The sequence below is a fragment of the Sander lucioperca genome, chromosome 3 (genome assembly GCF_008315115.2).
Source record: "Sander lucioperca isolate FBNREF2018 chromosome 3, SLUC_FBN_1.2, whole genome shotgun sequence".
Lineage (NCBI taxonomy): Eukaryota > Metazoa > Chordata > Actinopteri > Perciformes > Percidae > Sander > Sander lucioperca.
The window spans coordinates 29,981,722-30,005,444 of NC_050175.1; the positions used below are offsets into that span (position 1 = coordinate 29,981,722).

General features: G+C 41.5%; 1 protein-coding gene across 1 annotated transcript in view; it reads right to left on the reverse strand.

Annotated features, from left to right (window-relative positions):
- LOC116054716 (protein TANC1-like) overlaps nucleotides 1-23,723 on the reverse strand; it is a 35,650-nt gene that overhangs the window by 3,056 nt on the left and 8,871 nt on the right. Inside the window, exons 7-27 of the mRNA XM_031306411.2 lie at nucleotides 23,286-23,567; nucleotides 17,751-17,867; nucleotides 17,295-17,585; nucleotides 16,373-16,494; nucleotides 12,731-12,962; nucleotides 11,709-11,875; nucleotides 9,727-10,035; nucleotides 8,247-8,447; nucleotides 7,826-7,929; nucleotides 7,579-7,687; nucleotides 7,172-7,294; nucleotides 6,837-7,073; nucleotides 6,352-6,561; nucleotides 6,069-6,150; nucleotides 4,515-4,648; nucleotides 4,302-4,425; nucleotides 3,240-3,415; nucleotides 2,483-2,615; nucleotides 1,233-1,262; nucleotides 1,057-1,148; nucleotides 737-883 (exon numbers count right to left, since the gene is read on the reverse strand). Of these exons, the coding sequence (XP_031162271.1) occupies nucleotides 737-883; nucleotides 1,057-1,148; nucleotides 1,233-1,262; nucleotides 2,483-2,615; nucleotides 3,240-3,415; nucleotides 4,302-4,425; nucleotides 4,515-4,648; nucleotides 6,069-6,150; nucleotides 6,352-6,561; nucleotides 6,837-7,073; nucleotides 7,172-7,294; nucleotides 7,579-7,687; nucleotides 7,826-7,929; nucleotides 8,247-8,447; nucleotides 9,727-10,035; nucleotides 11,709-11,875; nucleotides 12,731-12,962; nucleotides 16,373-16,494; nucleotides 17,295-17,585; nucleotides 17,751-17,867; nucleotides 23,286-23,567 (3,422 nt within the window). The remainder of the gene's footprint in view (nucleotides 1-736; nucleotides 884-1,056; nucleotides 1,149-1,232; nucleotides 1,263-2,482; nucleotides 2,616-3,239; nucleotides 3,416-4,301; nucleotides 4,426-4,514; nucleotides 4,649-6,068; nucleotides 6,151-6,351; nucleotides 6,562-6,836; nucleotides 7,074-7,171; nucleotides 7,295-7,578; nucleotides 7,688-7,825; nucleotides 7,930-8,246; nucleotides 8,448-9,726; nucleotides 10,036-11,708; nucleotides 11,876-12,730; nucleotides 12,963-16,372; nucleotides 16,495-17,294; nucleotides 17,586-17,750; nucleotides 17,868-23,285; nucleotides 23,568-23,723) is intronic.

A 23,723-nucleotide genomic window follows, 5' to 3' on the forward strand; every position in this document is an offset into this window, starting at 1 on the left:
AGGGAGAGAAACAGACAGGGAGCTGCTTGTTTTTACTGCTCTCATCATCACTCTCAGGTGAATATTTAATGACACGAATACATTGTGATTCTGCCCTTGAGAGTGAGGTCAAAATGGCAGCCTTGAATGTGAGATTGTGATGATGTGCTGTTCAATGTTTAATGATGGTATCATGTAGTCTCTCTGCTGGCCCTTACTGCATGCATTCTGATATTATTTGTGAATTTAGCCAGCCCACTCGCACGTCCACTGTAAATAACCTCTTGTTGAGACACAGAGAAAGAGAGTACGCTCGGCCTGCCAGAGAGTGACCTTATCACATCACATTATCTGCTCCATTATTCATTGGCCACAGTGACCCTAAGGATGGCATTTTTACACAGTCTGTTAGGACGTCTGTCATCACCAGGGTGGGTTCCAAACCTGGCTGCGGGCCACACACATCTATCTCTACACTAACAGCACACAGTTATTCATTATGTCAGCACCTGCTTCCAGGTCTTACACATACATTCTGTTTACCAGGGGGACTTGAAATTAGATCTGAAAAGCAGAGATATTTTTACAGTGAGCTGTACTGGTGCTGACATGATCTTTTTATGTTGATACAGATAAATTATATATCTTAAGGAAGCATCTACCTTGCCTTGCCAGCCTCCTGCCATCCCCTCAGCGTCTAATAAACCTGCCTGTGTTAAATAGTGCATGAGCGGTTTGTTACAGCTGTGGGTCTTACATTGGTTTTCCTGCGGCAGCGGGAAAGGTTTAGAAAAAGGGAGACCCGCAGGTCTTTGAGCCCTTTCAGCTCCTCTCCTTGCCCCTCACGAGGTAGCTTCCTCAGGGCATACTGATAACGCTGGCCTGCCTCCTTCATACGTCCCTTCTGAGAATTGCACAGGAAGAGGGGGAGAAAGAAACAGACAGAGAGGATAGGGGAAGACAATTTCTGACAGCTAATCCACAAAAACACTTTGTTTGAAGTCTAATAATAAAAAAAAAAAAAAGGTTTGCCACACCCCTTACAACACACCTCCTATAACATTCCCCATAACATACCTTGTAAAGCATGTTCCCTTCCTCCATCAGCTTCTGCAGCAGGATGAGGAGAATGTCTGGTTTGGAGGAAGCCATAGCCCACGTAGCATGACCTGTTAGAGTGGTACATATATTTATCTTTCTATTATCTGTCTCGCCTTGTCTCTTTTACTTTGTGTCTTGTATCAATCATGTACCTGATCGATCGTGTGGAGCCGTTTTGTAGCCTTTCGGAGAGCAACCCAGGATAGAGAAAGAGAGAGGTGAAGAGAGAGTTGGAGAAGTGGATGTAAAACTGCAGCTGCTGCAGAATAGAGAGTAACACTATACTGCATGGAAATATAAAGTGATATAAATGCAGAGCATGCAGGTGCTAAAATATAGCACATAATACAAATCTATTTAAGTAAGTCCTTATTGATTGGTTGATACAAGTAGTAAGTGAGATACAAATATGAATACACTCTTGAGTAGCGAGTTTAGCCAAAGATGTGTTGATTCAACTTTATGCTCATTTTAGAGGCTGAACTGCAGCTAGAGGAGCTGTTTAACTGTGTCGTATAATATTACATTTAGTTTTGACTATAAAATAGAGCTGCAAAGATTAATCAAATTAGTTGTCAACTATTAAATTAATCTATTTTCAACTATTTTCAAAATCGATTAATCGGTTTGAGTAATTTGTTTAAAGCTACACTGTGTAAGAATTTCTCCCATCTAGCGGTGAAATTGTATATGACAGCCAACTGAATATTACTTTCTAGCCCTTCCTCCTACGGTGGCCGAACCCGAAATTAGCTCTCTCCATTGTTTACATGCAGCCGTTCTAGCCACTCCAATATTAATCTAGTAATCTCCCCCTTGCATTCGTCACGGTGCCAATACGTGTAAGAGGGCAAAATGCGGAGGTATGTCCCTCTTTGGCTAATGTATTTTAAAGATGGAGGCGCTACATGGCTGCCGTCATTCGAGCGAGTCGCTCGTATGTATTCTGAATGATTCTGAATGTCAGATTCTCCGCTTACGAGAATACTTTGATTAGTTGGTGGAAGTAATTATACATGAATGAGTACATATTTGTGTAAGAACAAAGGGGGTTTTAGCTGAGAATCAACTCAAATGTAGATAGGGTTAAGAAAAAAAAAAATCTAAATTCTTAAGCTTCCTAAATCTGGTTTCTTCACTCCTCTATGACAGTAAACTGAATATCTTTGAGTTGTGGACAAAACAAGACATTTGAAGACGTCATCTTGGGCTTTGGGAAACAGTGATGGACATTTTTCACCATTTCTGACATTTTATAGACCAAACATTCAATCGATTAATCTATAAAAAATAATCAACAGAATAATCAACAATGAAAATAATCGTTAGTTGCAGCCCTAACATAAAATTCCTAGAGGTGGGATTTACTACAGGGCGGTTTTGGTAAGCATGGTGGTTATACCCATCTTGGATCCTTTCTTAAGCACCGAAGCCACCAGACTCGGATTCTGGCAGCCAGTCGTCCGATCTGAACCTCTGGTACTGTTGTTGTCGGCTCTCTCCAGCACCGCTCCATGTTCCACCAGGCAATGCACCTGGATGTGCATAGAATAACAACCACCTTTTATTTTTATATTTCAATTTAAGATTCTAGCAATGAAAAGGATTGTTAGATATTTCCATAATTTGGTTGATTACACACAGTAGGCCTTATTCCATTAGCTGACATTAGCAACAGAGCTGTCTGCCCCTTTATATCCTGTTTTTGGAAAGTTTTTGATCCTCAGATAGTTTTGATTATTCTCCTGCTGATTAATAGATTACATGAATGAGAATCAAAATGCTTTTTTTTACTCCACATGAACTGTGATTGCAAATGTACGTCCTGTGTTGCAGGGGAAATGATTATCATCGTGATTTTAGTAATTAGGATTTAGTTAATTTGTCTAAAATAGCTATGTTGATGCTAGTGTGGGTGATTATGTCTTTTATATTTGCATTTGTATGTTATAATGTTTTGCAACTTTTTGTAGAAGTATACACTTCTCCACCAAGATCTATAAACTGCATCTCAAACGCAGGGAGAAAAGAAAACTCATCTTTTTGGTGAGGAATATTTACAAGTAAATGCAAATAAAAGTGTTTCAAATAAAGACAGACATCTAAAAAAAATGTCCATTATCAACATGATACCATCTAAACAACAGCATGAAACCCACTGTATCGGCATCCCCATTAAGGGCAGCGAGGTCAAGAGGAGTTCGTCCCTGTCTGTCTGGTTGGTTCAGGTCTGCGCCTGCCTCCGCCAGAAGCTGCACTGCATCTTTCTGGCCCTTCAGACAGGCCCAGCTAAGTGCAGTCAGCCCATCCTGATCGGCAGAGGAGAGAGAGGCACCTGGGACCACAAACAAAGCAAATGTTGTTCTGCAGTTCATGTACAAAACATATTAAAGTGCTCATATTATGCTTTTTGGCTTTTTCCCTGTCCTTTATCGTGTTATATCTTTTTTGTGCACGTTATAGGTTTACAAAGTGAAAAAGCCCAAAGTCCACCCCAAAGGGACTTACCATCTCCAACAGAAAACATTGTTCACAAACTGCTCCAAACAGCTCTATTGTAGTCCAGCCTTTACTTCCGTGACGACCCTGTGTCACTTTGTAACACATGTTATAATGCTCACCTAGCTGCTAGCATGGCACGCCCTCATACTCTGCTTCTGATTAGCTAGTAGTCCTTACCTAGGTACTGCGCATGTGTGACTCCCAACAAAGATGGAACAGAAGTGCGATGCCTCACTCAGTAGCTAAAACAGAGAGCTCAACACACAAGCTGGAGAGAGGAGATGTAGCAATATGAAGTGAATGCTATGTCCTGTTACGCTCTGCTGTGCCCTGCTATGTCCTGTATCACCCTGCAGTGCCTTGCTATGCCATGAACTACTACAACTACTATTTCTAGTCACTGTTCCATTATCTTAATTGTTACTCTTATTGCCACTATTCATCACACTCCCAACAGTTTTGGGGGTTTTTCCTCGCGACTGTCATATTAAATGCTTGCTCTTGGGGGATTTACTAGAATTGTTGGGTCCTTGTATGTTATAGAGTGTGGTCTAGACCTACTCTATCTGTAAAGTGTCTTGAGATAACTCTTGTTATGATTTGATACTATAAATAAAATTGAATTGAATTAAACCTATTCTGGTACAACCTCTAAATACAATTATTAGCATAATATGAGCACTTTAAGATGTTAGCTTGGAAGGTGTGAGGACTCTCACCCTTTGACAGCAGGAGTTCAACAGTGCTCACGTGGCCCTCAGAGGCAGCCAGCATCAGTGCTGTGCGACCCTGCTTTTCGGTGGCATTAATATCTGCACCTTGCTTTAGCAGCAACTCTACAATCTGGAGAAGGAAGGAAAAGTATTATGAAAAAAAGGACAGAACTGGTTAAATGAAGAAAATGCTCTGCCAGTGACCAGACTCCTCCTCACCTGTGTGTGTCCATGTTTGGTGGCACTAAGCAGCGGGACCATCCCCCTGCGGTTGGGTATCTCCAGCCCTGCCCCCCGCTCCAGGAGGAACGCACACACCTCCGTCCTCCCTCTTCCTGCTGCCGCACTCAGCACTGACAGAGGGATCGTTATAGAGATGAGACGACGAGGCGGAGATGAATATGTAATTGATACATTTAGGAGAGAGATAGAAGCAGGAGTGAAAGACAGAGAAAAACAAGGTTGGTTATTTCTATAATGTATTTGATTCCAACACAGGTGTTATATTTTCTGTTTTAATACACATCTAGACATCTGACAAGTTAATCAATCAAAGACAGCTGCATTTTCTCCATCTTGTTCCTCCTCTTCAACAAGAGCATCAACAAAAGAAACAAAGTTTCCAACCATAACGCTACACCATAAATAACATGTACCCTCCTTAACCAGCCAGTGCTACTTTGACAAACGATGGGCATTTTTTTAGTATGCGAGGAGCTGGGGATAGAGGCAAGCTATTAATGCCATTCTCTAACCTCCGAGTACCCTTGATAAATGACATCATGTTTCATGTGACCTCATGCTTCAGTGAACAAATCAATTGTATATTACTGCCTTTAAAGATAAGTTATTGTCGTATATAAGACAAAGAAAATACAAAAATGTCTTTGTTAAAGGTGACTTTGTGCAGCTACACAAAATAGTAACGGGGTTAGTGAAGCTGCTGCTTTAAATATGCAAACTGAACCAGCGAAAAATGATTTTCTTATTTAAGAGCGTATTCAAAAGATATGTGCAACATCCTGAAGGGACACTCTAGGCACAATTGTCTTGGGTAATTGTAATTCCCAAAGAAGTACAAATCCCTGGTTAAGTAATCAGACTTGTATCCTTGACTGGTCCATGCAAATGGACTGTAATCCAATGATTCTAACACTAAACAAAAAACATACAACAACTCCCTAGTAGTGTACATGCAAAGGTGAATGTTTCAGAGGCTATTTCATGCTCTGACTTTTTCTATCTCAGCACTGGAGGGGACTGTGTAATAGAATTATACTATAATGGTGCTGTAGGCAGAGATACAGGCTTCATCAGACATACATTCAGGAAATGAACCTAACAGAATTCTGCAGGCTGCACTATCACATCAGGGATAGAGGTAAAAGTATTACAATTGAATAAAAGCTGCTTTCTAGATGCTACAAATGTGGCTGGGCGAGATGTTCTGTGTGATAAATGTGATGCTCCAAAAAAAAAAAAAAAAAAACCTATTTACAATCGAATTGATTTTTTGATATCAACCAGAACATCTTAAAATCATAATAGTGAAACCAGTAAGTGGGTATCTAGTACTCGTGCAGCTCTATTCAAAGAGCTCCCTGTGCATCCATATTCAGGGAAGTTAGCTGTTTAATATTTATTCATTGCACAGAACGCTAGAATGTGCCTAAAAATGCAACCTTTAAGCCATTGAGCATGACTCTAGATCCACACTGATGGACAGAAAGAGGTGAGAAAGCTAAATGTATCTGACTGAGAGGAGAAATGCACCCGTTTCTCCCCAGAGAGAGTCGTGAGCGTCCATCTGCACTGCCAGCTGTTCATCTTTCAAGTCCAGCAAGCTCTTCACCACCTGCAGGAAAACACAATTTTACAGTTCTCTGTATTGCTGGCTTGCTGTGCAGAAAGAAAACCAAAGCACTTACAGACCTTGACCACAGCCAACTGTATCTAATATATCCTCTACATCAAGCAAGGACAGGCACCATGCTCTACATAAAAAAACGAATTTCAGCAGAGTGTTTTGTCACGAGGACCATGATCTGATACGTACCTGTGTGTGTCCCACACTAGCTGCGGCTGTAATTGCCTGCTGTGCTGCCTGTGTTTTCCCAGTTACAGTTTCATTGATGTGGTGCTGCTGTGGGTCAGTGGGGATATCTGCTCCCCAATCCTGGCCCAGCAAGATGTTGATGATTTCTGCATGGCCCTTCAGCCCAGCATGGACCAGCGCACACTGGCTAGTCTTATCAGCAAGGCCCACCTGGCGTAAAGGGGTACACAGATGACTTACAACAGGTTTCCTGTAATAGGCTGGCCTAGATCAGGCCTGTTTATGTCATCTGTCTCCCAGAATAGATCCTGAGACTGTGGTGAATGTAAAACCAGGATTGTTCAGGATACCACTGGTGTAAAGGTACTGAGAGACAAAGTGTTCCGTCACAGATTGAAATCACATTTATCCATGGTAATTATGGTGGTCACACACTCCAAACCCATATTTGTCTCTCTTCCTCTTTGCACAGAAGTGACACTGACCTTGGCCCCTTTTTTGCAGAGCAGGCTGACGATGTCGACGTGTCCTGCAGCGACGGCCAGACAGAGGGGCGTCATGCCACTGTCAGTAGTCCCATCTACTGGCGCGCCCATTTCAAGCAGCAGAGCTACCATCTCCACATGCCCCAGGTGGGCGTGGACGGCCAGAATTGGGGCATGTCCAACCACCTCTGTACACCAGGTCACGCTAGCGCCACCTAGCATTAACAGACGACTTACCTGCAGGATGAAAAACATGAATAGTGTACAGTATCTCTGTATGTAAGATGCATTTGGGTGTATGAGTACTTTTTCAATGTAGAGCAGACGTATGTCACCTTGATGTTAGGTGTATATAGGTTCCGCAGGGAGGCCAACGCAGCGGATAGACTGTCTGTACTCCAGTTCACCCACATTGCCTGAAGAACGCTGGAGGACACACCTGTCTTCTTACTCAGACCCTGTGAGTGTGTGGTAGAGACACAGAAAGATAGAGAGCAACAAAGAAAGAGAGAGAATAAGTTTGCTCGGATGAGATCTGTGACGCAGAATTTGAATTGTGTCCCAGGAGTAAAGTGGTATGTACAGAGTGCAAGCCTTGCGTGCAAACAGTACAATAATCACTGTACCATGAGCGTGTTGTGGATATGAGCAGCTTTGTGTGTTTCTTTGCAATAATACACTTGTTTACGTGAATCCTTTGGGTAACGAGGTAATTCAGAAGGGATGCGGTACAATCAATTACCTTGAATATGTGAGCCTTGAGGATGTGGTGTCCCAGCTCCATTGTCTGCTGCCGGTTCAGTTTGCCCTCCTGCCTGGAGAACATGAAGGCCAGGAGAGCGTGGCCACTCCTGTAAACATGTGTATTGTACTTATTAATCAGAAATGGCCTAAGTTCTACTCTCCTTTTTTGACAAGAATTATTTTTTTTCTTTATAGTATGCATCTTAATAATTTCCTGCTGCGTGACCTTTGACTTTTAATCTCACCTAGGTTCACAGAGAAAGTCACTGCTCTCTCCATCTGCTCTCCAAACCAGCCACTCTCTGAAGGAGGGATGACACAGCATCCGTGTGCCATCCCTACGTCTCACCTACAAACACAAATGATACAGATGATGTCTTAAATCTACAGGTACAATCAATTGACATGATCACCCCCCTGCCACACACACACACACACACACACACACACACACACACACACACACACACACACACACACACACACACACACACACACACACACACACACGAGATAGGTTGTCCTCGATACTGTAAATTCTCATCTCAATTACATCTAAATTCCTAGATGTAAATGAAAAGCACGTACAAACACAACATCTAAATCTTCAAAACAAAAGCTTGAATCATTATGTACCCTTCCATGCAGTAATATCAAGAGTCTTACCATAAATCCAGCCAGGCTGTCTAATCTCAGCTGGAAGTCCTTCCACTCCAGCTCCCCCCTCACACTGCCTGCATTCAGCGCCCTGAACATTTGTTCATCAGTCAGTGGGTGCAGAGATGCCAGTGCCACATTTAGCACCGGAAGTACCCGTTCAAAGACCTCTTTATCCGGAAAGCTCACGTGACACATCAGCAGGTACACCTAACAGATATTCATAAGGTTAATGGTGTTGTGTGGGCAGACATATCTTGCATTATCTGGACTAATGAAACCATACACTGCAAAAGGGAAATAATAGAAGCTATTGTGGAACTTGGATCCTTTGAGTATTAACAACTTTGTTGAAAGCTCATGTGCAACATCCTGAAGGGAAACACGTAAATTATGAAAATAACAACAATGAAAAGTTTTTTTTTTAAAAGTACAAGAGCAAAGCTAAATGTGCAATACACAAATCCTGTTGAAAAGTATTGGTGTAAGCATTCCAGACATTTCAGCATACGTCTGGTATGATATAGTTTTGGGTTAATCTTTGAAACTAGTTTTAATAGTTAATTCTACTAAATGATCCACATTATACTTCTGCACAAACGGTCGTATTTCACTGTTACTGCCCACTACCTGGGCTTACACATCTTTAGCACACTTTTATGCATGCTTTTCCACATCCATTATCGAATCATTAAATCATCACATTTCTAGGCCATTGTGTGTATATAATAACACTTTGTCATCTGTTGTCCTATTTTGCACTGATGATTATGCAATATTAAAAATGCGTCTGTCATTTACTTTAGTCACTGTGGACTATTTTTGGCACTTTGTATGAAGTCTTTGATCCTGTCATTTTTATCTTTTATTGATCTGACTAGCACGCGAGTACACATTTTTCTTGTTTTTGTGAAAAACATGTCTGAACGATTTTATGGACATTAATTGCTTCAGCTTCAGGCGAGATGCCATTCACGGCAGACAGCTCACCGGGATGACTGACAAGTGTTAAGTGAGAACTGTGAACTTGACCAGATGAGGAGGAGGAGGAGGAGGAGGAGGAGGAGGAGGAGGAGGAGGAGGAAGAGGAGGAGGAGGAGGGTGGGTCCAGAAAATACAGTCACGAGTAAAATGTGTCTTTTTTTGCTTTTGAGGATTAAACACTGTAGTTTACATAATAAGTGAACTGATAACTTAATGAAACACTCATTACTCCATATCTGTGGTTCCCAACGTTTTTGTCAACAATTCATCCATTACTTTAAGTTAACTGTTTAAACTGGTCTGCTTGCTTTTTTCCCCCCTGCACTCTCAATCGCAACATGTGGTCTTCAGGTGTAGTTTTTTTTTTTTCTCTAATCAAAGTACAATTTCTGTCTTTTCAAATTCGCTGAGCTCATCAACAATCTTTCTACGTATCTCTGGCAACTGCACCCCTTGGGAACAAATACCTCTTGTTTGTTGGGAATCAACGTTTTACATGTCTGACCTCTGACAGGGACACAGGCACCACCAGGTAGTTTCCACCTTTCAGAGCCAGGTGCCCCTTGTGAAACAGATCCAGGGTCAGCTGAAGGTAGAGGATGGAGCCGTTGCTCCGTGTTGACAGGTGGCTGCTGAACTTGCTGAGGAGCAGCTGATCAGGGGCCGAGCCTGTGGGTGTGGTGACGTTAGCGGCGACCTGGGTGCTGCTGCTGACCCGGTGATGGATGTAGTCACTCAGGTCAGCTCCCAGATCACTGCTGTCTGGCAGGATGTCCAGAGAGATGCCAGAGAAGGGAAGAAGTGTAGTGATTTCCTGCAGATAAGAAAATGAATAAATGATGGGTGCTTGCTGGTAAAAACAGATTCCACACATAGGCACAAACACCTCAGTATTTAAAGAATAGTATGTCTTTGGCGCATTAGCTAAGGACAAATTAAAAGCACCAAAATCAGGACCCATTCGTCAGACGCTGTTGCCTCTGACTCACACAGAGCCATGGGATACAGTACAGTAAATAGTGTGACAATGACTGAAGCTCCAACATTGCTCACAGGCATCTCTCAGAGTCACATTTCATCTCCTCTCTCGCCATCCTCAACTGCTCAACACCGGCCAAAACCAGCTATGACTGATTTAAAAAAATCCATGTTATTGCAGCTCAGTTCCTCATTAACGAGGAATGACATTTTGGTTCAAGGACAAGTAATTGACTTGTGGTCGTGGACCGTGCTTCAGTTAACCCTTTCCCAACCGTTTGTGAAATATCCAGGGTGTTATACAAGAGTTCCTGTGAAATGGCTGGTAAAAAAGGAAAGAGTGAATTATGAGGGTAAAATAATAGCTGTACTCTTCATCTTTAAATTTTGGCATTTAATGCTTGCTGACTTCACATGTATCATGAAGAAAATGACCCCAAATGTATTTGGTGTATTTCCCAAACACTAATCAAATTATGTAACCGGCTGGCTGGCTGGCTGTCAAGCTCCAGACTCCCGGCAGACTCCCAGTAGTATTACCATCCATTCAGGGCATAATCTATGCAGCATTTTGAGGCTTGGCTTTCGCATTGGACAGATGTGCCTGCTGTTTGGTGGGATTACCAAACGGATTGAGAAAATACATCAGACTAGAGAGAGCGACTGTGCAAACAGCCACAGAGTCTATACCATGGCAGTAAAAGCACAACATCGAATTACATGGTGTGGGCATGTCTATGATTTGGATAATGTCAGGAGGCAAGGGGAAACTAAAAGTAAAAATACAAAATCCTATTTTCTCTCTACACCTACCTCTCTCTACGTTCTATTTGCCCAGATTTTGAGATTTCTTCCTACATCCCATAAAGTGCCCAGTGCTCACCTGGCATTAAGGCTCTGCTAGGTGCTGGATGGGCAAAAACAGGGTGCAAAAAAGAAGAGGAGCCTCCAAACACTTCAAGTCTACTGTAAATCCCGATACAAGAAAGATGAATGGAATTTAATTTGTGGCATTTAAAGAGCATTCAAATTCAAAAACAACATATTTTTCCACAAACAGCATTCTTGTTACTCCTAATAATCCACAGACCTTTCAACAGCTATATAATGCACAATTTCTTTTGGTAGAAAGCAGACCCACTGAAAACTGTTCACAGTGAGATCTTACCGTGACAATTTATCTGGAAATACACATCCATCTATGATCTATTACCTTCTTATTCTTAGCAGGGTCGCAGGGGGCTAACTTTGGGTGTACACTTACAGATATATTAGAGCGATGGATATGGTTCCCCCAGATCCCAGTCTGGCTTGCTGCCAATTTGCCAACGGCGGGACTGCAACAAAAAATTCTCTTGCGCACCCCCAAAATGTGTTCCCCATAGACCATACCTCTAGAGTTAAGTGAGAAAATATGTTACATGTAATTTGGGCGAAGCGACCCTTTGACACAGTTGTGCTGTGGTTCAGAGATCACTGTAATGCTGTAATATTAATAATCTCACTCACCACCAGACCTGTCCTGACTGTGACCACCAACTTCAGCCAGATGGGAAATTTGGAGATTATTTTGGTAATGAAAGTGGCAATGGTGTCCCCATAGTCTGGTTTATGGAATTCTGCCTCATTAAGGCTGTCGACCAATATGATGTAGTCTTCTTCAGGTAGTCTGTGCTCTAAATAAAGCAAGAGATAGAAAAAAAGAAGCACATTAAAAGACCAGATATATTAAATTAGCCTGGCAAAGAGCACAGATGGTATGATAGTTTTATCAAAATCATTTTATGGCTAAAAAAATGCGTGCATCATTGTTTTCCAGCACAGGATATGTTGAGAAAAAGACCAACTGCTAATATTGATTATATTCGGCTGAAAGGGACCAGAGGCCATTGTTGTTAATTAGCTTGAAACAGGACATATCCATCATGTTTCACATAATCTAAGCAGTCAATGCATCCCTGCAAGCCTGTGAGGACTCATACACTCAGGCACAAGGGCTTTCCATTTTTTTTCTAACCTGCTTAATAGTGATGGAGTAGACAAAACACTCCTCTTCTCAGACTGTGGAGGGCCTGGCCATAATAACACATCAATCTAGTAAACTGACTGTATCATGAGAAACTGAGGGGGCTAATACTCCCGTAACATTCACAGCCTCTCCACAGTATTTTGAGACCTTGAAATCCGGTGGGATGCTGATGATTCACCAGGGCAAAAATAACACTCATGTCCAAATGTAAATGACCTAACATCTGTTTCACACTCTACACTGTTTCAAATCGTTGACCTCAACTAAGGAAATAATCTATGGGCCCATCATGGAGTCATTAATAGGCTATTTCACACAGGAGATGGCAGTAGGCTCCCTAATTGCATGGTGAGGGAAGCAGACAGTTTTCCACCTTAAAACTGATACTATTTTAAAATTTTAAAAACTTTAATTTAAACTTGAATATTACATTTGTCTTAAAGTGTGTGTGCGTAAGTGCGTGCGTGTGTGTGTGCGTGTGTGTGTATGTAGACTTCATTACCCTTGCGCAGGCTGGCTATGGGCTCTAGGATGCCCTTTCGGAAGGCAGCAATGGGGTCTTGAACGCAGGATCGCAGGCTGAGTGTGTTTTGTAGGTGAGGCTCTTGTACCAGCAGCTCCCTGTACGGGGCAAGCTGTGGCGCTCTGGCCAACAGGGCGGCGACACTGTGCACAAACTCTGGTACCAGGCAGGTGTAGGTGTTGTCAGCCTGGCAGAAATGGTAGGCTACCACCTGACAGAAGAAAGAGGCAGGTGAAACACTGAAAACGCAAAGCTGCTGTCTGTATCCGTTTATTTCACAATAAAAGCTGGTCTAAATTATAGCTGTGTAGCTTTTATTGGTCCGGGTGGAGATCAGGACATTTTAATAGTGGGAAAAGTCAGAGTTGCTTTGGGCGATAATGCATGATTTTTCATAAAAAAATGGGAGGAACCCCACATGAATCTGAAGTTGGTCTGAAGTGTCTATGAAAAAAGAGAAAGCAATTGAAGAACAATCTGAAAAGCTCTCTTGACTATTTTGCATACACTTTTGAGACTTCAGTCAGTTTTCGCCGACTGTCCAGTCACGCACTGAGCCATGCATTTCCCCTTGAGGCAAATTTGTGATTTGTGATATTGGGCTATAAAAATGAAATTGACTTCAGGCTTTAATATCGTACTATGAGGTAAACCTTGCGGAATGTCTGGATATTCAACATAAAGCTATTTACACCTCTGTGTTTTTAGCCTATAGCCTATTTGTTTACTGAATCATGAGAAGTCATGCTGCTTTGGCTAAATCTGTTTCTGTTCGCACTGTACAGACAACAACCACCTGAATTACTTTGACACGGAAGAAAAAGTCTCAATCTGATGAACATGGGGGGGGGACAAATATTACTGCACAAATTCAGATGCTCTGTTCAGAGCGGATTTTCTGTTCATATCCCAAGAAAAAAGGAGAAAAACGACTAGTATCACAGAATATATAAACAATAAGGGTTACAATAAAATAAGACCAAGATATAAGCACAGAAATCATATTTGCAGAAATCATAGGGGTAGCTGAGTCATAACATAGTTTCATGAAACTCAACGAGAGTTTCATTCAACATATTACTGCAGAGTATATATAACACATTCACTAAATAGTTGCAAGCTGCATGGTACACAAGAGTCTGAGAAATGAAACATATCACTACTAAAAAGGGTGATTTGTGCAATACAGGACTCATACTGAACAAAAGCATAAAATACAAAAACATTGAGATAAATGGCAACTGTCTTGCTGGGGGATATTAGTTATCTGTAAACTGTAAGTGCACTTTTGCATTAAAAATTGCATTTCTAAAAGTATTCACTAATAGGGCTTAGATAGGTCCCTGTCTTGCTCAGGAGTGGTCCACATAGAATATTATCAATGATTTACTTTTGAGCAAACATCCTCACCATCACAAGTAGTCTGACTAGTTCCCATGGAAACTCTTATTGAGGCCAAGTTAGTAAATATAGAAGCTTCCATGTCATCTATGTGATGCAATCAGCAGCATGTTCTACATGTGCCCAAGAGAGGAGAAAACTACGACATTCAAATTTTGTGTCACAAATGTGCAGCCCCATAGCTCTTTAAACAGTAACAATCCTGATGTGTGTTTATCTCTTTATCCCTCTTCAGTGTTTTGTGAAGGCTCGTAACAATCATAGCTCCCTACAGTACAGCACTGTTTATGATGCTGAATTATATTACCGTGCTTTCAAATTTGGTGCAGGAAAAACATCCAGGGCTATCAAAGTATCTATAACAAGAAGCTAAATTTAGAAGCACTCCTATAATGTCAATATAGTTTTTTTCATTTTGTATGTTATAACTGCAGGTAAGTCAGCAACATCATAAATAACAAGAACCATACAGAAGTGTGTCGTTTAAATATGTATGTGTGTATGTACTCTTGTATCTTTGTGAAGACCAATCTGAGTTTTTTTTTTATTTTATTTCATTTTTGGAAATTAAGGACATTTTGGTCAGTACTTTAAAAGGCTGTTGGTGTGAAATATTTGGTTCTGGGTTTAACATTAAAATTAGGTTTAAGTTAAGAGTCGGTGGGGTAAGGCATGTAGTTCTGATGGTTAAAGGAATAGTTACATTTAATAGTAGACATTTTGGGAAATACACTTATTTGCATTCTTGTGTAGAGTTAGATGTGAAGATCGATACCACTCTCATATCTGTTCATTAAAACATGAAGCTAAAGCCCCAGCGAGCTAGCCTGGTCCTACCAGACTCTCGTACATTTCATTTGTACAGAGAGTCTGGCCACTCTCCATTGACAAGTGTTAACTTCCTTGAAGGTGGGTACTCTGTTGAAGTTTAAAACTATTGGATCTGCCATAACCATTGCTAACGTTTGGTCTAGAGTGCGGATCGGGCCGCATTTTTCTGTCTGAGCCCGGCCCGCGTCTGACAGGCATTAAGATATTTATGTCCGAGCAGACCCAAGCCCGACACAGTTAAAATCAAATTTTTTCTCATACTGATGACACAATGTACATGTAGCCTAATATGCACGTGTTTCGTTGTCACAGCTACATAAACAAATTTCCGCACACAGGAAGACGGATGTTAGGGTAATATTTTAAATTAACTTTAATCACAAAAACGAACCTTTGCATCAAGTGAAACAGACACATTGGCTACCTACATAATAAGCTGTTTTAAATTAAAAATGTTCAATGCCTTATCACGCTGATGTGACCGAGCCCGACCCGAACCCGAATATCATTTCTAAATATCTGTCCGAACCTGGCCCGTCAGGTCCCGTCGGGCTCGGGTCGGGTATCCATCCTCTAGTTTGGTCGTGACGTTGGCTTAGCATCGCTAGCGTTCGCCTTAGCCAACTCTTTCACCACTAACGGAGCGAGCTGGAAAATCAAACTTTTCCCGAACCCCGTGGGGAGGAGGGCCACAACATCATGGCCACCAACAAAACTCAGCAAAGATTGTTCCTGCTCGGGCTTTAACTTCTGGATATTCGGCAGCGTTGCTGCCACAACGGACAGAATGGCTTCGATCGCATCTTTCTCCACCGCCATTACGGAACTACAACTCAAACTAGTGCACAACCTCAACGTCATCGTTCTCAGCCACTCCCTCTATGGATTGGACCAGTAAAAATTTGACCGAAGAAAACCCGCAAATATACCGCAAACCCAGACGGAGTACTGAAGGAAAATGAAAATTGAGTGGAAGTACGTAGGAGGGCGGAGCCAGGCTACCAGCGAGCATTAACTTCCTTGAGTCTCTGGTGGTTGCCGGTCAACTTCTCCTGGCTGAGAAATAGTCCAGAACATTGGCAATTTAAGATATTACACCTTGGTTACTATACAGATTAAATAAACAAGATAAAACGTGATAATTAGTGAACTGTATAGGGGTTGGTAGACGAATTTTGAGAGAGGCAGGCTAGCTGTTTCCAGTCTTTATGCTAAGCAAACCATCTCCTGGCCTAAGCTTCATATTTAGGGTACAGACATGAGAGGGGTATTGATCCTCTCATTTGACTCTCCACAAGAAACCAAATACGCTTTTACCAAAATGCTTAATTGAGGGTTCTCACATGTATAGAAATACAAACGTGTGTGTGCATGTGTGTTTTGAGGTACCTTGGCAGCTAGGCATTTGACAACCTCCTTCCTCTGTGCTGCATCACTTGTTCCTGTAACAGCACTCAGGTTGGGCTGGGAATCAGCTGGTTTGGAGGCGGCTTTTCCCTGCTTATCCCCACCTGAACAGAGCGCAAGGCAACAAACGCAATCTGCCATTTATACCTGTTACATGAAGTCTCTGGTGTAAGCACAGGAACGCAAGGAGTAAAGTAGAATGACAATTAAACTGCTGCAGCTAATTAGTGCATCTGTAAGCAAGACTATACGGCATTAAGCAAAACCACATAAGATGTCAGCAAGAGTGTTTGTTTCAAAGAGTGCAGAATGACACGTCTGGATTCCTGCACTACTCAGACTATATCCTCTGTTAAATTTAAATCAAAATGACAACATAAAGATATCAATAAATGGAGCAATGACGTAAACAAATACATGGCTCCCTTAATTTTTGTTAACACTGTTTTAGGAAAAGGCTGAGAGACGATGATTTACAAAAATCTGTATTTTTGGTCATTCTTATTCATAACTCCAAGTGTGTTACGTTTAAGTTGAAAACAATATTAACAGCATGTCACCGTATGCAACATGCATGTATTGTGCAACGTGCAAAATTTGTTGTATGAGTGTTTGTTCCAGTGCCACTCACGATAAGAAAAAAAAACTATCGCAGTCCCCTTACACAACTGCAATCAGCAGAGAAACCTCAGGGGAGAACTTGAAAGAAAAGTGTGTGACCCAGTTACCAACTCTTCACAAAAAGTGATTTTTCCTCCAATATCTGACACGAATCTGACGTTACTGGAGCATACTGGAAAATGTATCAATTCAACTTATAGCGTTCTTCTGTGTTCTTTCACTAATGTTTTGAGATACACACAAAAACAAATTACACTGCTCTGAATGAAGATGGGAGTATTACATTTAGGGGAGGCGCTGGGGCTGTGAGGGATGCTGGGACCTCCCTGTGGCGTGTGCATGCCATGACAGCTGAGCGTCACCAACCGCCAGATGATAGCAGTCTTGCCGGATCCTGCGTTACCCACAATGACAGCACCGCGGCCCTCACAGCTGCTTGTTTTTCTCAGGACCTCCTCCAGACGTGTGAAGAGCCAATCCCGGCCAACAAAAGGTGTCTCTGCGGTGATGCCGGGGACTTCAAACAGCAGAGGTTTTAGCATGATGTCAGCTTGTTTGAATGGCACTAATCTCCCTGGATGGAGTGAGAGGAAACAGTCAAAGCTATTTAGGAATGGCTATGTAATTTTAAGCAGTGACATTGGGGAAGTGAGTACATGTTCCACACAGGTCTGCAGATGTTTCTGCACCAAACTATATTTACACACTGATCTCACCCCGAGGGTAAGTCACAAAATACCTTTGGAGTCATCATTTGTGCGTCCAGCTGTGTTGTGTTTGCGGACGGAGCTCCTGTGTCCAGCAGCCCTGTGGTTGTCCAGATAACTCAAATCCTCCAGTCGAGTGGAGCTGGTTGCTTTAAAAAGAGAGCGGGTGGGGAATGAATAGAGAGTGTGAGAGAGATGCAGGAAATGTGCAAAGATACACATGCATACCACACAAGTGTCAAATTCATTGCTTGAGTCAATTATTGTATCCATGGAGACGTGAGACAACAGTTGTTGCTCTCAATGCTCAATGACCCTGAGGAGTGAAGAGAGTGGGAAAGAAAAGAAACCAACTCATCTAACGCCCTGTAATCTCAAGCTAACATAAGTCTGAATTGACCAAATGTTTTATTCTGTCAGGACAGCAAATCTGTGATGATCACTGGAAACACATCGCTGGCTGTAACGCAAAAATGCATCAGCTCTCAATCACAGGATTACACGCAATCTTCTAATGACCAAATAAGACACATAAAAGCCAACGTGATAAAAAGAAATAAAGTAAATTTTGTACAAAAGGGCAAGAAACAAAAAGAGTTTTTTACTCCCACATTCCCCTATCCATCCACCCACTCACACTACAGAGTTTACAGGTCAGCCAGACTTGCTTTATGCAGTTCTCAAGACATTTAGCAGAGCCTTTAGTCCATGCTGCTACGAAGAATAATGAAATAGGCTTTGTGTAATCAGTTGGTTCTTACATTTGGTCTCCTGCTAAAATTTATAATATATTCCTCCAATTACAGCATATCATTAGGCTGCAAAACACAGAGTGACAAAAAAACAGAAAGCGCTGTACACTGAAATGCAATCCATCCAACAACACTCCTGTCATATCTACGATGCATTACAAATTTGTAATGTTGACACTATGTCAGAGAGGTGTTGATTCCACTCTACTGTCATTTTTGAGTCTGTATTTTCTGGTGGTTTTTATTCGATTGCCCTGTATTGTAAACCGTTTCTAATATTTTGTGGACAAAATATGTTATAGACAAAATATTACAAACATATTTCTACATGTTTCAGGTCAGTACTCTATCACTTGAACAGTCTAAAAACAGTCCATAGAAGATTTCTCATATACCAAGTAAAGTATAGTTGTTTCAACAAAACTGAACAACTGAAGTAACATCTTACTTTTAACATTTTTGTTGTTGTTTTGGCAGGTTTTGCCTTTATTTAATCGTTGCCAGGATTTACCTGGGAGACGGAACAGAGATGGATATAAAATGCAACAAAAATGGTTATGATTCAAACTCCAGAGACTAACTAACATGTGAGTATGCTTGGGAATGTTACAATGTTTCTGTCCTCGATGTAGTTTAATTCATAGGTACCGTCACATTAAGGCTCCTACACTAACATTTCATTCTTGGTTAAACTGCTTATCTGTTCTAGTCTAGTCTTAGACTGTTCCAAGTTCTCGTTCTCTCTGTTAATGAAGGATAATTTAATCTAATCTAATCCAAGTTGTTTATGACTCTAGGCATGGCAATCTATGCATACAATCACTGCACCGGGAAGTGTCTATGCTTATTGGGTTGTATGATATTGATTTTCTGAATATTTAGGTTTGCTCTTATTCATGTTATTGGGTTGTGTGTAATGCAGGATACATCTACATTTAGGTGATGGGATTGTAAATAAAATTAGTACTAACTATATATAGTAATACTAAAAAAAAGACTCAAGCTGCATAGAAAACATTAGTCAGATAGAAAAGCTATTGTTATTTTAAGAGTTTGTTTTCAATAGGAAATCACAGACTGGTCCATTTCATTCATTCATTCCTGTAACATTAAAAGAAATGATATGTAAAATCTGAAAATCTGGCATTACTGCTGCCACTAATCCCTACAGAGTGGGATAAAAAAGGAGTCCCTTTGCACTCATCTGTAAAATACAGTATATAGACCAGTCAATCGGGCAGTAGACAAGAAAGTGCAGGCCCTGGACAGATGATGACCTCACCTCACAACACTATAATCATATACTGTACATGTTAAATGCAGTCATTGGTAATCTCAGAGCATCTGAGGGAGCTGCAACACATCTCTGATCTTACAGCTTTAAAACAGCAATTGCGGTCACAGCCTGAAGATGCTGGCCAGCTACGTCCTTCAGCATCCTTCGTCATGACAAATCACCAAATCACTCCACACTCAGACGTGAGCCACACAACATAAAATGTGTTTATGCTTTCTTAACTGACATTCATGTTTACTGCATAGTGTAATACTGGACTGTCCCTCCCTCTTTTTCATTTAGAACAGAGAGAATTACACACTGAACTTGCTTTTTCACAATACTGTGGTACATACAGTTCCCTCACCCTTTTTTCTCAACACTTTTTTTTCTTTCTTTGTGCGGATCAGATCATATTCTGTAGCCTCCCTGCGTGTGTCCATCATCCTGCAGCAGCAGAGTGAGAGCGTAGTGTTAAGCTACTGAGGCCATATTATAATTTACAGGGCTTTTGGAACCTGCTCTGTGAAGTACCCAGAGGACAATGAGGGGCTACCTGATGCAAGACAAATCAATTACAGCGTGAACCCTGCAATTATAATAAAAGAAAAAAGATCAAGGACGAGCAAATAATAAATCCTGGAACACTGAAAACATTATCCTTTTCAACAGGTAGACGAGGGTTTTTAGGACAGGGGACATGAAAGAAATTACCGTACTTGTCAAGCAAGATCTGAAGTGGAGAACTGAGGATTGAAAAAAAATCCACAGTGAGGGGATGAAGAACAGTCTGTAGCAAAACAGTGTGAAGGAGGTGTGGAGTGGGATGAGAAAGCTTGCTAGCTAAAGACAGCCAGGCCAAATGGCTGAGTGGACCAATGATAGATTGAAAGAGTTTGAACATGTTTTCAGCCAGTTTGACGCAGAGACACCAGGACAGCTCATCCCTCCACCCTTGACAGTCCAGCCTGATGGGACCCTGTCCACCACAACCAGGTCTACGCTCACTGCCTGCTTTTATGTTCATTGCTGATGACAGTGTGGTTGATTACCCTCCAACCCCTGTTGATCATTTAACACTTTAAAGGTCAACTCTGCAGCCCTGGCCAAAGCCTACAGCATGCCTGATAGCACCAGCCCCTTATGATCAACCCAGCCAGCACTGATTCCACACGACCTTTTCAACCGTAAAGGAATAGTTTAACATTTTGGGAAATGCATTTATTCGCTTTCTGGCTGTGAGTTAGATGAAAACATCAATATCACTCTTATGTCTGTCCATTTTATTATTATTAAGTTGTTATTATTAAGCTACCGCTATCACCTGGTTAGCTTAGCACAAAGACTGGAAACAGGGAAATAGCTAGCCTGGCTCAGTCCAAAAGTAATAAAAATCCACCTACCAGCACCTCTAAAGCTCACTAATGAACAAGTTATATCTTGTTTATTTAATACATACAAAAATCAAAGTGCAAAAACAATAATTCACCATTATACAGGGGTTTATATGCCAGGCTATTTCTTGGCTGGAACCAGTCCATAAGCCACCGTCCAACAGCGAATTGCCCTTTTGCACGGATTAAACAAACAAGATACAACGTGCTAATAAGTGAGCTTTAGAGCTGCTGGTAGATGGATTCTGTTACCCTTGGACAGTCAGGCTAGCTGTATTGCTCTAACTAGAATTTGAAGATGGGTCTCCTGCATATAGTCTTATTATCGAAAAAAGGATTCTCCAGTGCCTTTATAGGCCAGTGGCACTGACCTGTCACATAATGAAGACCTTTAAGAGGCTGCATCTTAGGCTTCTAGTGAAAGACTCTCTCTAATTTGAATGCCAGGAAAACATACTGAAAGCATGGACACCACTAACATCATATCTGTAGTTGATGCATCTTCAGCCTCTGACTTGTTCACAAATAAAAAGAACGGGTGCTTTCGGCACTCTTTCTTTCTGCCGACAGCCATCATACTGTAGCCTACAATGCTTCTGCCAATATGGCCCCAGTCTCAGCCCACTAGGGGGCTGATGAAGTAGGTAACTGCTATTAACTCTGCAAACTGTCTTGGACTAACTTTCGTATTTCTGTGCTTGCAACAATCAGCATTTATCTCAGGAAACTTTGAGAACATGAGCTACTTTGATCCATTCTGATTATGAGGCTGTTAATGAGAACAGACAGTGAGGAACATAAGGTGATGGGGCCTCCATCTATTCTAGATTATAAATTATGCATTGACTAATTGGAAAATTAAACCTCATCATCTGCAATTCAATATATTTATATGGAATATGCTCAGTTTGTAATCAACACATTCTGTGTTCATGTTCTGCTGCTGTTAATGTTGCTGTTTTGCATACACTATCTAATGTAAACCCTACAATTTCATTATACATAATACATCATAAATCTTCGAAGATAGTCTTAAAATTTAGAGTACTGGAGTATATGTTTATAAAATCTCCATTCATTATATTCTTATCTGTAGTCTTTTTTTCTTTGCCTGACAATATTGCTGCTATAACAACAACATTTTCCATCCGGGAATAATGAAAGAGAAATTTAAATACTAGTCTCCTGTACACCGTTACTCTATGATCTAATCTTTCATGAATAGGCGCAAGGCGTCATATTCTACAATGCTATGTGGCTCGCTTCATCTTTATTCTGAATTTCATCAAGGGTGCCTAAATGAAAGCACCAGCTGACAGAAGAAACTGGCAGGCGTTACTGTGAATCCACTCCCTAGGGAATCTCTTCTTTTGCTCCCACCACAAATGAACTGACATCTAAGGAAAGAAAAAGAGCCTTGTGCACTAGCAAAGATCGTGACTGGAGAGGGAGGGGGATATTTTTATGACAACTGGAGGCCTCCCAGGACATTTAACTGGTACTGCTCACTGTGTGCATCCAGCCTCAGTGGTAAGTAGAGCACCAACACACGGTGCAATGAAGTTAGGTTCTGCATCACAGACATCTTGCAAATTCTCTGTATCGGATGAATAGTTTGAAAATGTCAAGTCAAACATCAATTCAATCAATCTGCCATTCAGTCAATATTTCTCATACCATTAATTAATCACCCGGGTCACAGCTGTCACATTCATACTCTCATTAACCTACTTCAACTACAAAATAATTGAAGCTTTAGCAACTCACTGACTAGCTCACTAATCAACACATTATGTCAAAAACTTACAAAAATAGAAGTGTAAAAACGACATGCTGTGGTTTTACAAGAGGTTATGTGTCGGACTATTTCGTGACTGGGAGCAGTGACGTTCTGGACTCTCCGCCGGTTGACTGGCAACCTCCAGGAAATATAACCTGTTAATTAGTGAGCGTTAGAGGTGCTGCTAAGCAGATTTTGTTCCCTTTGGACAGAGCCAGCCAGGCTACTTGTCTCCCCGTTTCCAGTCTTTACGCTAAGCTAAGCTAATGGGCAGCTGGCTCCAGCTCCATATTGAATGAACAGGTATGAGAGTGGTATTGATTGTCTCATCATCACTCTTAGCAAGAAAGTGAAAATAAACGTACCTGCCACAGAATTTGGACGGGGCATCACAAGGGAGGAAGTGTTGTGTAGGTGGTGCTGTGGGAGGGGTCTTTTCGGTGCTGGTGGGGTCCTGGGCTCCATGATGTCAGTTCTAGGTAAGGCCTCATCTGGTTGGGTGGTCAGATTGTCCCTTGTTGGCCCGGGATGGCGGTCCTCGTTTGCATGGCCCATTACACCAGCACCGCCCCCTGGGCCTTTATTCCTAGTCAGAACCTCACTAGAGGCGCTGCGCTCTCCATTCTCAGAGGAACTAGTGATGGTTGCTGAACCGCAAGAAAATATGGGTTAACGGAGGCAGCCAAAAAAAGAACTTCTAAAGAACATATGGCATGCAATTGCTAACTTGCATTTTCTTATCAGTTAAAATTGACTAAAGACCCAAAACTATGCATTGCCTTCCACTTCAACAAATCATATTT